Raw genomic sequence first — 12,368 nt, 5'->3', positions numbered from 1 at the left:
GGGACACGATCTGGGGTGCCTGCCGTGGATGAACTGGCTCTTGGCTGATGCCCTGAAGTTTTTTAGCTGTTTATAAGCATGGCCAGTATAAAGAATCAACAGGGACCGTGCGCCATTGCAAGGGGCGGGGCTTCCCGATGCAGGACCAGAGGCGGGAAAGCACCATTTCCTGCTGCTGTGGATCATCAAGGCCCCACGCTGGACCCACGCTGTTACAGACTCTGTACTGGTACCAGGGGGTCATAGCAGGGGGGGGGGAGAACACCAGCGGTAGCGCCGCTGCACATCTATAAGGTTATACACATTATTTCACACACTGTGCTGCTGTGTTCTGTGTGCTGGTCTCCGCTCCTCAGTGACACTCCAGGGGCTCTCAAGGTTCTGTTTGGGGGTGTTTTGCAGTGAGCTGCACTGTATCACAGTTGTGTCAAAATGTCTGTTGACATGGTTATGTGTGCTGCTTGTAACTCTACCCCTTCATCAGCGGGGTCACTCATGTGTGAACAATGTTCCTTATCTCCACAGGGACACAGTTCACAGGCACCTGACTGGCTAGATACTTTTAAAAGCATGATTCAGGATGTTAATTCAGAATCAGCTGCAGCTAAAAAAGAGAGACAGGTGTTAAAACAGTCTTATTGATTGTATGACAAAAGCAGCTGATACCGGAAAGGCTTCTCAGCCCCCTCTGTTGGTTTCACATAAACGCTCACTGCCACAGGTGCTCCAGTCTGATTCTGATTCTGACTAGCCTGATGTGGATGATGATGATGATGATGATGATATGGATGTGGACAGCTCTCTGTCCCCTTGGGGTGGAGGTCCTACTTTTTGCTGTAAGAGAGGATTTGTACTTTAATGTTAAACCAAAGACCTCAGCAACTTTTCCTGTGTCTAAAGAGTTAAACTCCCTGGCCAGGGAAGCATGGTTAAACCCTGATAAGAAATTTAAAATTCCTCAGAGGTTTTTAGCTACCTTTCCACTCCCAACTGAGGAGAGGTAGGTATGGGAAAAAACCCCATCAGTCGATACGTCTGTGTCCAGACTGTCTAAGAAATTGGTACTGCCAGTGCCAGGGGCTATTTCCCCCAGAGAACCGGCTGACCGTAAAATTTGAGACCACTCTCAAGACAAGCGGGCGTAGCACAACGCCACACCATAGTTTGTGGGTGGATTTCCAGGGCAATGGTCAAGTGGTCCGATAATGTTATTAATGGATTAGATAATCTGCACCAGGATGAGGTCATTACTCTGCTGCAACACATACAGGATGCTGCACATTTTATGAGTGAGGCTATAAAGGAATTGTGTAAGATAAATGGCCGCACTACTGCTATGGCGGTTTCGGCACGCAGAGCTCTGTGATTGCATCAATGGTCAGCGAGTGCTGATTCCAAAAAGAGTGTAGAAAATTTTCCTTTTATAGGTGATGCCTTGTTTGGGGATGAATTAAATAAATGGATCTCCCAGGTAACGGCGGGTAAATCTACCTATCTGCCGTCGGCTGTGCCACCTGCTAGACGTTCTTACACAGGTCCCTCCTTGTAGTCATTTCGTGTAGCAAGGTTCAGAGGCAGGGGCCAGGGCATCTCCATCACTCCGAGAGGATCTCGTGGTAAGCTCCGTAAACTTGCACTGCTGCCTTCCTGGAGTAGACCACCGGATCCCCTGCCACTAAGCCTTCCACGTGACGGTTGGCCCCAGCGGCAAGGCGACTTTCAGTTGGGTGCTCGCCTTCAAAACTTCGCCCACTTGTGGGCAAAGTCCTGCCGGGATCCTTGGGTGAGGGACCTCATTTCCCAGAGATACCGGCTGGAATTTCAAGCACTCCCTCCTCAGATTTTTCAAATCGGGCTTGCCAGTTTTACCTGCAGCAAGAGAGTTACCTTGCAAGAGGCTATTCAAAAACTTTTGTAGACAGGGGTGGTGGTCCCAGTACCTCCTCCGTTATGCAACAGGGGTTTTTACTCCAGTCTTTTTGTCATTCCAAAACCAGACTGTTCGGTGTGACCCATCATAAACCTGAAGTCTCTAAACCCGTATCTGCGGGTGGTCAAATTCAAGATGGAATTCCTGCGGGCAGTGGCATCCGGTCTGGAGGAGGGGGAATTCCTAGTATCCCTAGATGTCAAGGATGCTTACCTACACATTCCCATGTGGCCCCCTCATCAGGCTTACCTCAGGTTCGCCATCTTGGATGATCATTTCCAGTTTCAGGCCTTGCCCTTTGGCCTGTCCACAGCTCCAAGGGTCTTCACCAAAGTCATGGCAGAGATTATGCTGCAACTGCATAATGGGAGTCAACATAGTCCCCTACTTGGACGATCTCCTGATAAAGGCTATGTCCAGGGAGCGTTTATTGCACAGCATCGATCTGATGACTCGCATGCTTACGGATCATGGGTGGATCCTAATCTTCCAGAAATCTCACCTGGAACCGACCCAACGTCTTCAGTTCCTGGGAATGATACTGGATACGGTGTCTCAAAAGGTGTTTCTTCCGATGGACAAGGCCTTGGCTATCCAGGCTTTGGTCCGCTCAGTGCTCCGTCCTCGCAAGGTGTCCATACATCTTTGCATACGTCTGCTGGGCAAGATGGTTGTTGCTTACGAGGCAATCCAATATAGCCGATTTCATGCCCGGCCATTTCAGCTGGATCTGCTGGACAAATGGTCGGGGTCTCACCTTCACATGCATCAGGAAGTGACCTTATCTCCAAAATCCCGGATTTCTCCATTATGGTAGCTACAAGTTCCTCACCTGGTAGAAGGCAGGAATTTCAATATCCAGTTATGGATTCTACTGACAACGGATGCTAGTCTCCGGGGTTGGGGGGCTGTGACCCAAGGGGATATGGTCAACTCAGCAATCTACTCTGCCGATAAACGTCCTGGAACTCAGGGCAATTTGCAATGCCCTTCTGCAAGCTTCCCATCTCCTGAGCGATTGGGCGATCCGGGTTCAATCAGACAATGCCACAGCGGTGGCATAAATCGACAAGGTGGAACAAGAAGCAGAGCAGCGATGCAAAATGTGTCAAAAATCCTCCTCTGCGCGAAGGCCATCGCAAGGGCCATCTCAGCCATATTCATTCCAGGAGTGGACAACTGGGAAGCAGACTTCCTCAGCAGACACGACCTCCATCCGGGGGAATGGGGCCTACATCCCCAGGTGTTTCAATTCACCGGAGCTGTACGCAGATAGATCTGATGGCTTCTCGTCTCAACAAGAAGCTATGCCGTTACTGTTCCAGAACGAGGGATCCGCAAGCTGTAGCAGTGGACGCGCTGATGGACGTACCAGTTTGTGTACCTGTTCCCTCCTCCACCACTAATTCCAAGGGTTCTAAAAAGACTAAGAAGGGATAGCGTTCAAGCAACTCTAATTGCCCCGGATTGGCCTCGACGGGCGTGGTACTTGGACCTCTTAACCATGGCTCTGGAGGATCCCTGGCCTCTACTGCTGCAAAAGGATCTTCTTCAACAAGGTCCGTTCGTCTATCCAGACTTACAGTGGCTATGTTTGACGGCTTGGAAGTTGAGAGGGAGATTCTAGCAAGTAAAGGTCTTCCCTCCCGTGTTATTTCCACCATGGTCAAGCCAGGAAGATGGTTTCTCCCTCATGGAGAGGGTCAGGTAGGCAAGTATGCACCAAACTGAATGGCTGGAGCCTGTGGTTCCACAGAGACATTGAAGCTAGGAAGTCACTGGAGACAGCTGGTGACTGGATCTGAATGCAGATGGAACTGCACCAAACTGGATGGCTGATGCCTGTAGTTCCACAGAGCTAATACACAGGGGAATCTCTGAAGACAGAAGTCTAGAGCTAGGAGACGCTTGTTCATAGGATGTGACGCGTTGTTCAAGGCCAAGATACTGAGCAGGAACTCTGAGTATATACCCCTTGGTCAGCAGGGATTGGAGAATCAAGTCATGTGAGCGCTCCAATGCTCAGGAGTGGATAGCACCAAGTCAGCTGACTGCAGGTGTCATGACAGCACCTATACTGTGGAGATGGTGGGAATACATCAGGGTAGACGCTGTATGGTGAGCGGGGTACACATTGGAGAGAGAACATGCTGCCAGGCTGGGAATGTGACCTCTGGAGGCCAGTACATCAGAGCACTGGTAAGTGATGTGATGCAAAATGCATATTCCTGACAAACCCTAAGCACACAGCCAATATATCAAAGGAGTGGCTTCAAGGCAACTCTGTGAATGTCCTTCAGTGGCCCAGCAAGAGCCCAGACTTGAATCCGATTGAACATCTCTGGAGAGATCCGAAAATGGCTGTGCACCGACGCTTCCCATCCAACCTGATAGATCTTAAGAGGTGCTGAAAAGAGGAATGGACGAAACTGGCCAAAGATACAGTAGGTGTGCCAAGCTTGTGGCATCATGTTCAAAAAGACTTGAGGCTGTAATTGCTGCTAAAGTTGCATCAACAAAGTATTGAGCAAAGGTTGTGAGTACTTATGTACATGTGATTTCTTAGTTTTTTATTTTTAATAAATTTGCAAAAAAATTAAAAAAAACTTTGTTCACGTTGTCATTATGGGGTATTGTGTGTAGAATTTTGAAGGAATAAATGAATTTATTCCAGTTTGGAATAAGGCTGTCACATAACAAAATGTGGAAAAGTGAAGCACTGTGAATACTTTCTGGATGCACTGTACAGTACTGTATGCCAACACTGCACTGAAAATAAACTTTATTTAGCACCTAGACTGTAAATTTTCTCTACCACCATGACAAGGAGATTTCCCAGGTAAATCCTTTACTCTGGCACATTTAAAGACATAAATATGGCATGAATACTCATAAGTCCCTATATGTACCATTTATCGTAAATCCTGACTACCTAGGTGGCGTGACTTCGCTCCCCATCATAATTTAAAGTATGGGGGATTACATACATACAACTGACCCGTAAAGCTCTCAAACGTCCCTTCACATTTACTAGAGTCACAGAATGAAACGCATTGACGTCACTCATCTATCGTTGCCAGTCAGCAACTTGTACGCAGTAACCTACTGCCACCAATTACCCACAGTAGGCAAGCTAATTCGGGTCCTTTTTTCACTTCTGGAGGATATTCCCTTCCTAACTGGACCTTTGTTCCAAATGGGATGTAGTTGGCATCCAGACCCGAATCCCGACACTGGTGAGCACCGGAACCCTGAACCGCTCACAATGCTGATGCCGGATGCCAGGGATGGTTAGGGTTTGGCTCCGAGGCGGATTTAGACCTCATGGGCCCTAAGCAAGTCACCAATTTGGGGCCCCCCTTCCTCAAACAATCTACAGTACTATACCCTATCATCACCGCACCTGGCTGTGCCTGCTGTGCATGTCCATGAGGCAGCAGAAGCAGCGCAGGTCCTACTTGCACTCCCACAGTGGAGGCAGATTCCAGAGCCTCCTCTTGGGCAGCATGGGGACCGATACTGCTCGTCTCCAGCCTCCGCCACCACCAGCAGATCTCCCAGTAGTTGCACTGCTGCTGTCGGTGGAGGCTGGAGACGAGCAGAATTGTCCTAGAGCAGCAGCGCCAGCACGGGCAGATTTATACTTTTATTTTAGGGGGAATTGGCAATGGACATCCTCCCGCTGTGAGTGGTTAGTGTTGTAGTTTCAGAGAGAGAAGGGCGCCAAAGGGATCCAACAACAAAGGGAAGAGAGAGACCGTGGACAGGTGAAGCGAGATTGGAGCTACAGTAGATGTTTAAGAAAAGAGAAGGCAAGAGAGGAAGAAAGAGAGGGGCCGGGGGGGGGGGGGGGTCAAAGAGAGAGAGTAAAGGGGAGAGAGACAAAGAGAGGAAAAGGTAGGATGGTGAGGGAGCTTTCCGGCTCCCCCGGTCAAGTCCAGCACGTCGTTTAGATCTGTCCACCGCTGTCTGTTGTGCTCCTCCACTGGCGTCCTGGGCAGAGACATACCTTTGAGTTAATAGCACCCAGGGCACATTAAAAGATGGCACCCCTTGAGAACTACCGTTTAAAATTCTGGTTAATATTTTTACTTTATGGATTACTGATATACAAATCCAATTAAATACAATGTTGATAAACTATCAATATTGTAAATCGGATGATGACGGTAGTGGGTGATGCATACACATGGCAAAAAGTACACTTATGAGGATGTAAAAAACCTGGCCAGGAGTTGTAGGACTGTGTCACCATAAATAAATATCAATAGACCAATACACAGTACACAGAGAGAATGGGTAGGGGTGTGGAATAGAGAATGCAAAGACAAGACCAAGGACAAGTGCAAGGAGGGGAGCGACGTGAGGGAGGGAGAGATGGAGGGAGAGGGAAAGATGGAGGGAGAGAGAGGGAGGAGGTTGGAGAGAAAGGGGGAGAGGGAAAGAGAGGGAGATAGGTAGAAAGGGAGGGAGAGAAGTAAATATAGAGGTGTAAGGGGAGAGAGAGGGCGGGAGACTAGAGAAAACGAGAGAGTGATAGAGGTAGTGAGAGATGGATGGAGAGAGGGAGAGAAGGAGGGAGAGAAAGGAAGAGAAAGAGGGAGAGACAGCGAGAGCGCAGGTGCCGATGGATGACTGGTCCCACCATCACTCATCCCTGCTCCTGAACTGGTCCTACCACCACTCACATCATTCATCATTCTTAAGAATACAGAAGCCCACAAGCACTGGGACCCTCACCCCACACAGTACTAGGGTCACTCACGGCATTCTGAAAACATCTGCAGTATCCCTCGGCGGAATGGCAGCCCTTTACCTCCTCCAGTTACTGGGGCCCCAGGTTCCCCCAATGCAGATGATGGCAGAGCTCTGACCGGGCTTCAGCACTTCCTGAATGGTGGCTGGGATCCTCATTCTGGTATTGACAAGTACGTGCAGATCTCCCGCTCATTGCAGAGGAAGGGCCAGAAGACGATGCGTCGCTGTACTGGTTCCAGTATCCGCTCTGTCACAGCCTTGACAGCACAGTCCAGCAGGGTCTCCGGTTGGTACTGGGAGCGGGCGAAGGGTCCCTGCTGCACAAAGACATTGCTGTGCGGTTGGAGGAGGCTGGGAGCAGAGCCGCTTTGCCAAGGGTAGCGGAGGCGGAGCGGCAGCCACTGCCGGACGGATGCAGTATTGTATTTGCAGCCTCTGTATTACTGCAGCCACTTCTACTATAATTATAATATCACAGAGGGGCCAAGTCCAGTCTGTGGCAGAATGAAAGACCCTTTACTGTCCCTCTCAGCAGCAGGAGAACTGGGCCTCTTCTGTCTGCGGGCCCCCAGGGACCCGCCGGGCCCTAGGCACCCGCTTATGTTGCCTTGTGGTAAATCCACCTCTGGTTAGGCTGCAGGGGGTTAGAGTTAGCCATTAAGAAGGGAGCTTTATTGTTAAGTACTAACGGGTTAGGGTTAGAGTTAGGGTTAACTACTATTAGGGTTAGGCACTAAAGGGGGATGGTTAGGGTAAGGCACTAAAGGGGGTTGGTTAGGGTTAGGCTGCAGGGGGGGATATGACGGTTTGGGGTAGGCTGCAAGTAGGGAGGTTTAGGGAAGTAGGGAGAGAAGCTTAGTATACTAACCCATCAGGATCCTGACCACTGGCATGCCGCAGTCAGTCTTCTGAACATCGGCATGGTAAGCACTGGGATCCCATACCCAAACCTTTCAAAAACCGGTATATACAGCATTCTACCCAATTTCAACTGAACAGCTACTGCTTTTTCTACAGTATTACCTGTCTTTTTGGTAGTGTTGCTATAATAAACAGGATCCTATTTTAATTATATATATACTGTGTGTAAAAATTATAATATATATATAGTGTATATATGGGTGGCCTATGTGAAAGGGGGCGTGGCCTCACTGCAGCATCACAGTCACGCCCCCGTGTTCGATCTGTCTCCATATGCGCCCATGGTCTCTGCTAAACAGAGGAGTGAGTGATAGGAGCCTCCCAATTGCCCTGCACCATGGGACATAGGGCCCACGGGTAGGACAGTCCCCAAAAAACGGGACTGTCCCGCTAAAATCGGGACAGTTGGGAGGTATGATTTGTGTGCAATCAAATCAATGCAATGTTACAAATATTAGACTTGAAATACCCCTTCCTCCTATTGTTCTTTTATTTTCCCAACTTGATAACTTACAGAGAGCCTATCACCAAAGGACCATGGGATGTACATTAAATATAGACTACTGTCCCCTCCACCATTTCCATCTGGACTGTTCCGACAGGTAGCCATACAGTTCAAAATATGAGCCAAACCATGAAATATTTGTTTTTTCGCTGCATGTGTCATGACCACACATAATTTACGATATTTACTGTACAGTAGAATATCACTAAATAGAAGAGCTGTGATACAAACGTCCAGATGGTAGTTATAGCTCTAATAGGAGAATGTACAGGCAGATGGTCCAAGATCAGAGAGTAAGCAAAACGAGAGCCATACTTGGCAGAAACTGATTATTATCCTGGATCCTGCTGAGTGTTACTGTGTGTTATTGTGGCATAAATGTTTTAGCTTCTCTGCCTTTTGTTTCTGTTTCACAGTGTTATGCGTTCAGAGCATTAAGATTTCTCTTTAGCATGGAAAGAAACCGAGATCTGTTCAAAAGGTAGAGTAATACATTACATATGACATTTCTGGGGAAAATGAAAGTAAAAGTAAATATAATGGACCTGATTCACAGGTGGATGCACAGTAGCGGATCTATAATGGGTGCAGTATGTGCGGTACACACAGGCCCCAGGGTCCAAGGGTGGCCCTCACCACACATACTGCACCCATTTCTTAAATGCTTACCCTTCTTGAGTCTCGCATAAGCAGCAGCAGGGCTACGTTTTGCACATGCACAGTAAGGAAATCACCGGGAAAATGGCCACCACTCCGTTTCCCAAGAGACCTGTGCATGTGCAGTAGACCCTGCAGGAGTAATACTGGCTGCTTTTGCATGTAGCCCACAAATGTTAGACAGCTTTATTTTAAAACTGCAAATTAGATTTCAGTTTGAACACCCCCCACCCAAATCTAACTCACTCTGCACATGTTACATCTGCCCCACCTACTGTGCAACATGGTTTTACCCAGTGCTTGCTTTTTTTTTTTTTTTTTTTACAAACAGTACCTGCAGTATTAGCATAACTTCTCAGATCTGCTGCTACTGAAGTCGCAGCACCAGCCCCACTTACAGTATGTCCACCTCTGACTCAGACACTTTATTCATAAAATATGAGGTGCTGATATAAGTTAAATATTTAATTGGTATATTAACTTTAAAAGTTAGATACATACTGCAGTAATATAATTATATCAACATGCAAGGACTGGTTCCATAAGATTATGTTATGTTAATGGAAGACATCCTGGTCTCCAAATCAGACAAACCTTCTGATTTTATTAGCACCTGGTTCCTTTGGTTGAAATATAAGTCCTTGGCTGTTTATATGTCCGCAATACCACCAGACACGTAGTCTGAGATCCTGGGTTTTTCAGATTCAATCCATTCCTCTCCCCTATAATCCATCTTCTGCAGAACATTTTCTTATATTTACGCTATGGCAGATGATCCTCCCTTACTTCTTCTACCCCTCTCCTATCCAGTGGTGTCACAAGGGGGGTGCGGCCCGCTCCCGGTTGTCACCCGCCGAGGGGTGACACCAAAATGCCGGCTCCTGCACAGTGACAGGAGCCAAGTGCTGCACTGTTATATTAAGTGCAGCACTCGGCTCCTGTCACTGTGTAGGAGCCAGCACTGCAGGGCCAGCACCCCTGGGACTCACCTCCCACACCCCCCAGTGACAAAAAAAAAACGGGTGTCGGGATGTGAAGCCCCGCCCCTTTCCGTGCTTTCAATGGGCTAAAAACGGGTGCCGCCCGTGAAGCCCCGCCCCTCTATTTAAGCCCTGCCCTTTCCCGCGAAGCCCCGTCCCCTTTTTCCTCGCTGCCGCACTGGGTGTTAGAGGTGAGTGACACCTCTGCTCCTATCCTTCCTACTTCCCTTCATGTTCCTCTGTTTTTTTCTTCTTTGTTATCAGTTTTCTCTATAAAGATTCATTAAGTTATATCATGTGTACTATATATATATCATTGAACAGTTTTTGACCTCATTCCTGATTGTTTATGACATATTAATGCTCCTCTGGTGGAGTGAAATGTCTGTAATGTATGTATACATTTGGATATCTCAAAACAGAATATATATGTATGTGTGTGTATGTGGGGTGCAAAAAGCGCTACTACCTTATGCAATTCAATGAAATAATACATAGGTCAGTATTTAAAACAGTGTCCACCAATTTGTGACTTAATTACATAAACACTCCAAATATATACAGTGGCGCAACCGGATTTCAAGTTTGTCCAATTTCCAATAAGACAGTTCTAGAAATGTTCTTTGTTGGTAAATCCGCTGCGCTTTCAGTTTTCAAAGTTATATTGTGACTATTCTCCAAATTGACATACAAATATGCGTACCAAATGTATGATGAGTATCAACTTGTAGCAGTGTCTTTTCAAACAATCTTCCTCATATTCTACTCATTCCACACTGACTCAACCATCGTATGGTGTTTCACATGACTAGAGGATGAGGTAAGTAAAGGCTGTGTGCAGTGATGCAAGCTTCCCACATGGATGAATGCTTCCAGTGGTACTCCAGAGAAGCTACATAGATAAAGTAGACCAGCCAGAATACAAGTTTCAATGTACTTTGGTTCTGTGTGGTGGATATATCAAAGAAGGATGCAGTTGATCAGTTCCTTTGAAATTAGAAATAAAGGACCCAGCCAGTGTGAATGGACTGTCCCAGTCATGCATGTACATATCCCCCAGGTCTGATGCTGGGAGTTATTTTCTTTTAAGGCAGGCATTCCCAACCACAGTCCTCAAGGCACACCAACAGTGCAGGTTTTAGTGATATCCAGGCTGCAGCACAGATGGTTAAATCAAAATAACTGCGCTACTAATTATGTCACCTGTGCTGAAGCCTGGATATCACTAAAACATGCACTGTTAGTGTGCTTTGAGGACCGTGGTTGGGAATGCCTGCTTTAAGGTATACCATGTTATAGACAAATTTGAGGATTCCACTTAGACACATGATATTATACGGCAATATCACTGGAATTATATGGCAATATCACTGGAATTATACATCAGTATCACAGGAATTATACGGCAATATCACAGGAATTATGCGCCAGTATCACAGGAATTATACGGCAGTATCACAGGAATTATACGGCAATATCACTGGAATTATACGGCAGTATCACAGGAATTATACGGCAATATCACTGGAATTATACGGCAGTATCACAGGAATTATACGGCAGTATCACAGGAATTATACGGCAATATCACTGGAATTATACATCAGTATCACAGGAATTATACGGCAGTATCACAGGAATTATGCGCCAGTATCACAGGAATTATACGGCAGTATCACAGGAATTATACGGCAGTATCACAGGAATTATACGGCAATATCACTGGAATTATACGGCAGTATCACAGGAATTATGCGCCAGTATCACAGGAATTATACGGCAGTATCACAGGAATTATACGGCAGTATCACAGGAATTATACGGCAATATCACTGGAATTATACGGCAGTATCACAGGAATTATACGGCAATATCACTGGAATTATACGGCAGTATCAAAGGAATTATACGGCAATATCGCTGGAATTATACGGCAGGATCATTGGAATTATACGGCAGGATCACTGGAATTATACGGCAGGATCACTAGAATTATGTGCCAGTATAATGGGAATTATGCGCCAGTATCATGGGAATTATGCGTCAGTATCACAGGAATTATGCGCCAGTATCACAGGAATTATGCGCCAGTATCACAGGAATTATACAACAGTATCACAGGAATCATACGGCAATATCACTGGAATTATACGCCAGTATCACAGGAATTATACGGCAATATCACTGGAATTATACGCCAGTATCACGTTTATTATACGGCAATATCACTGGAATTATACGGTAGTATCACTGGAATTATACGGCAGTATCACTGGATTATTCCTATACTAAAGATAAAGCCTTCTGTGACTATTTGTGGCCTTGACGGTAACCCCCTCCTCAGTGGGCAAGTGTCTCAGCAAACTCCTCCTGTTCATTTAACTACTGGTCTTCTGCATTCGGAGAAGATTATTTTCCTCCTTGTCAATTGCCCCATTTCCTTCATAGTCCTAGGGCTTCCATGGTTGAAATCCCATAATCCATCCATCTGCTGGAAGACAGGAGAACTCTTACAGTGGGGAACAGAATGTACAGGAAGATGTCTGTCCTTGCCAGTGCGATGCTCTCAAGTTATACCGGAGGGGCTACCGACTCCATATCATTCATTTGCGGATGT

At 46.7% G+C, this 12,368-nt stretch overlaps 1 protein-coding gene across 13 annotated transcripts in view; it reads left to right on the top strand.

The window, feature by feature from the left end:
* Positions 1 to 12,368, top strand: part of NEK10 (NIMA related kinase 10) — an 831,700-nt gene that overhangs the window by 220,605 nt on the left and 598,727 nt on the right. For all 13 annotated transcript variants that reach the window (XM_063922254.1, XM_063922250.1, XM_063922255.1 and 10 more), the window contains one exon: positions 8,531 to 8,595. In XM_063922254.1, coding sequence (XP_063778324.1) covers positions 8,531 to 8,595 — 65 coding nt within the window. The remainder of the gene's footprint in view (positions 1 to 8,530; positions 8,596 to 12,368) is intronic.

Source organism: Pseudophryne corroboree, chromosome 5 (assembly GCF_028390025.1).
Source record: "Pseudophryne corroboree isolate aPseCor3 chromosome 5, aPseCor3.hap2, whole genome shotgun sequence".
NCBI lineage: Eukaryota > Metazoa > Chordata > Amphibia > Anura > Myobatrachidae > Pseudophryne > Pseudophryne corroboree.
Note: the sequence above shows the minus strand (reverse complement) of the source record. Positions and strands in the feature narration are given on the sequence as shown.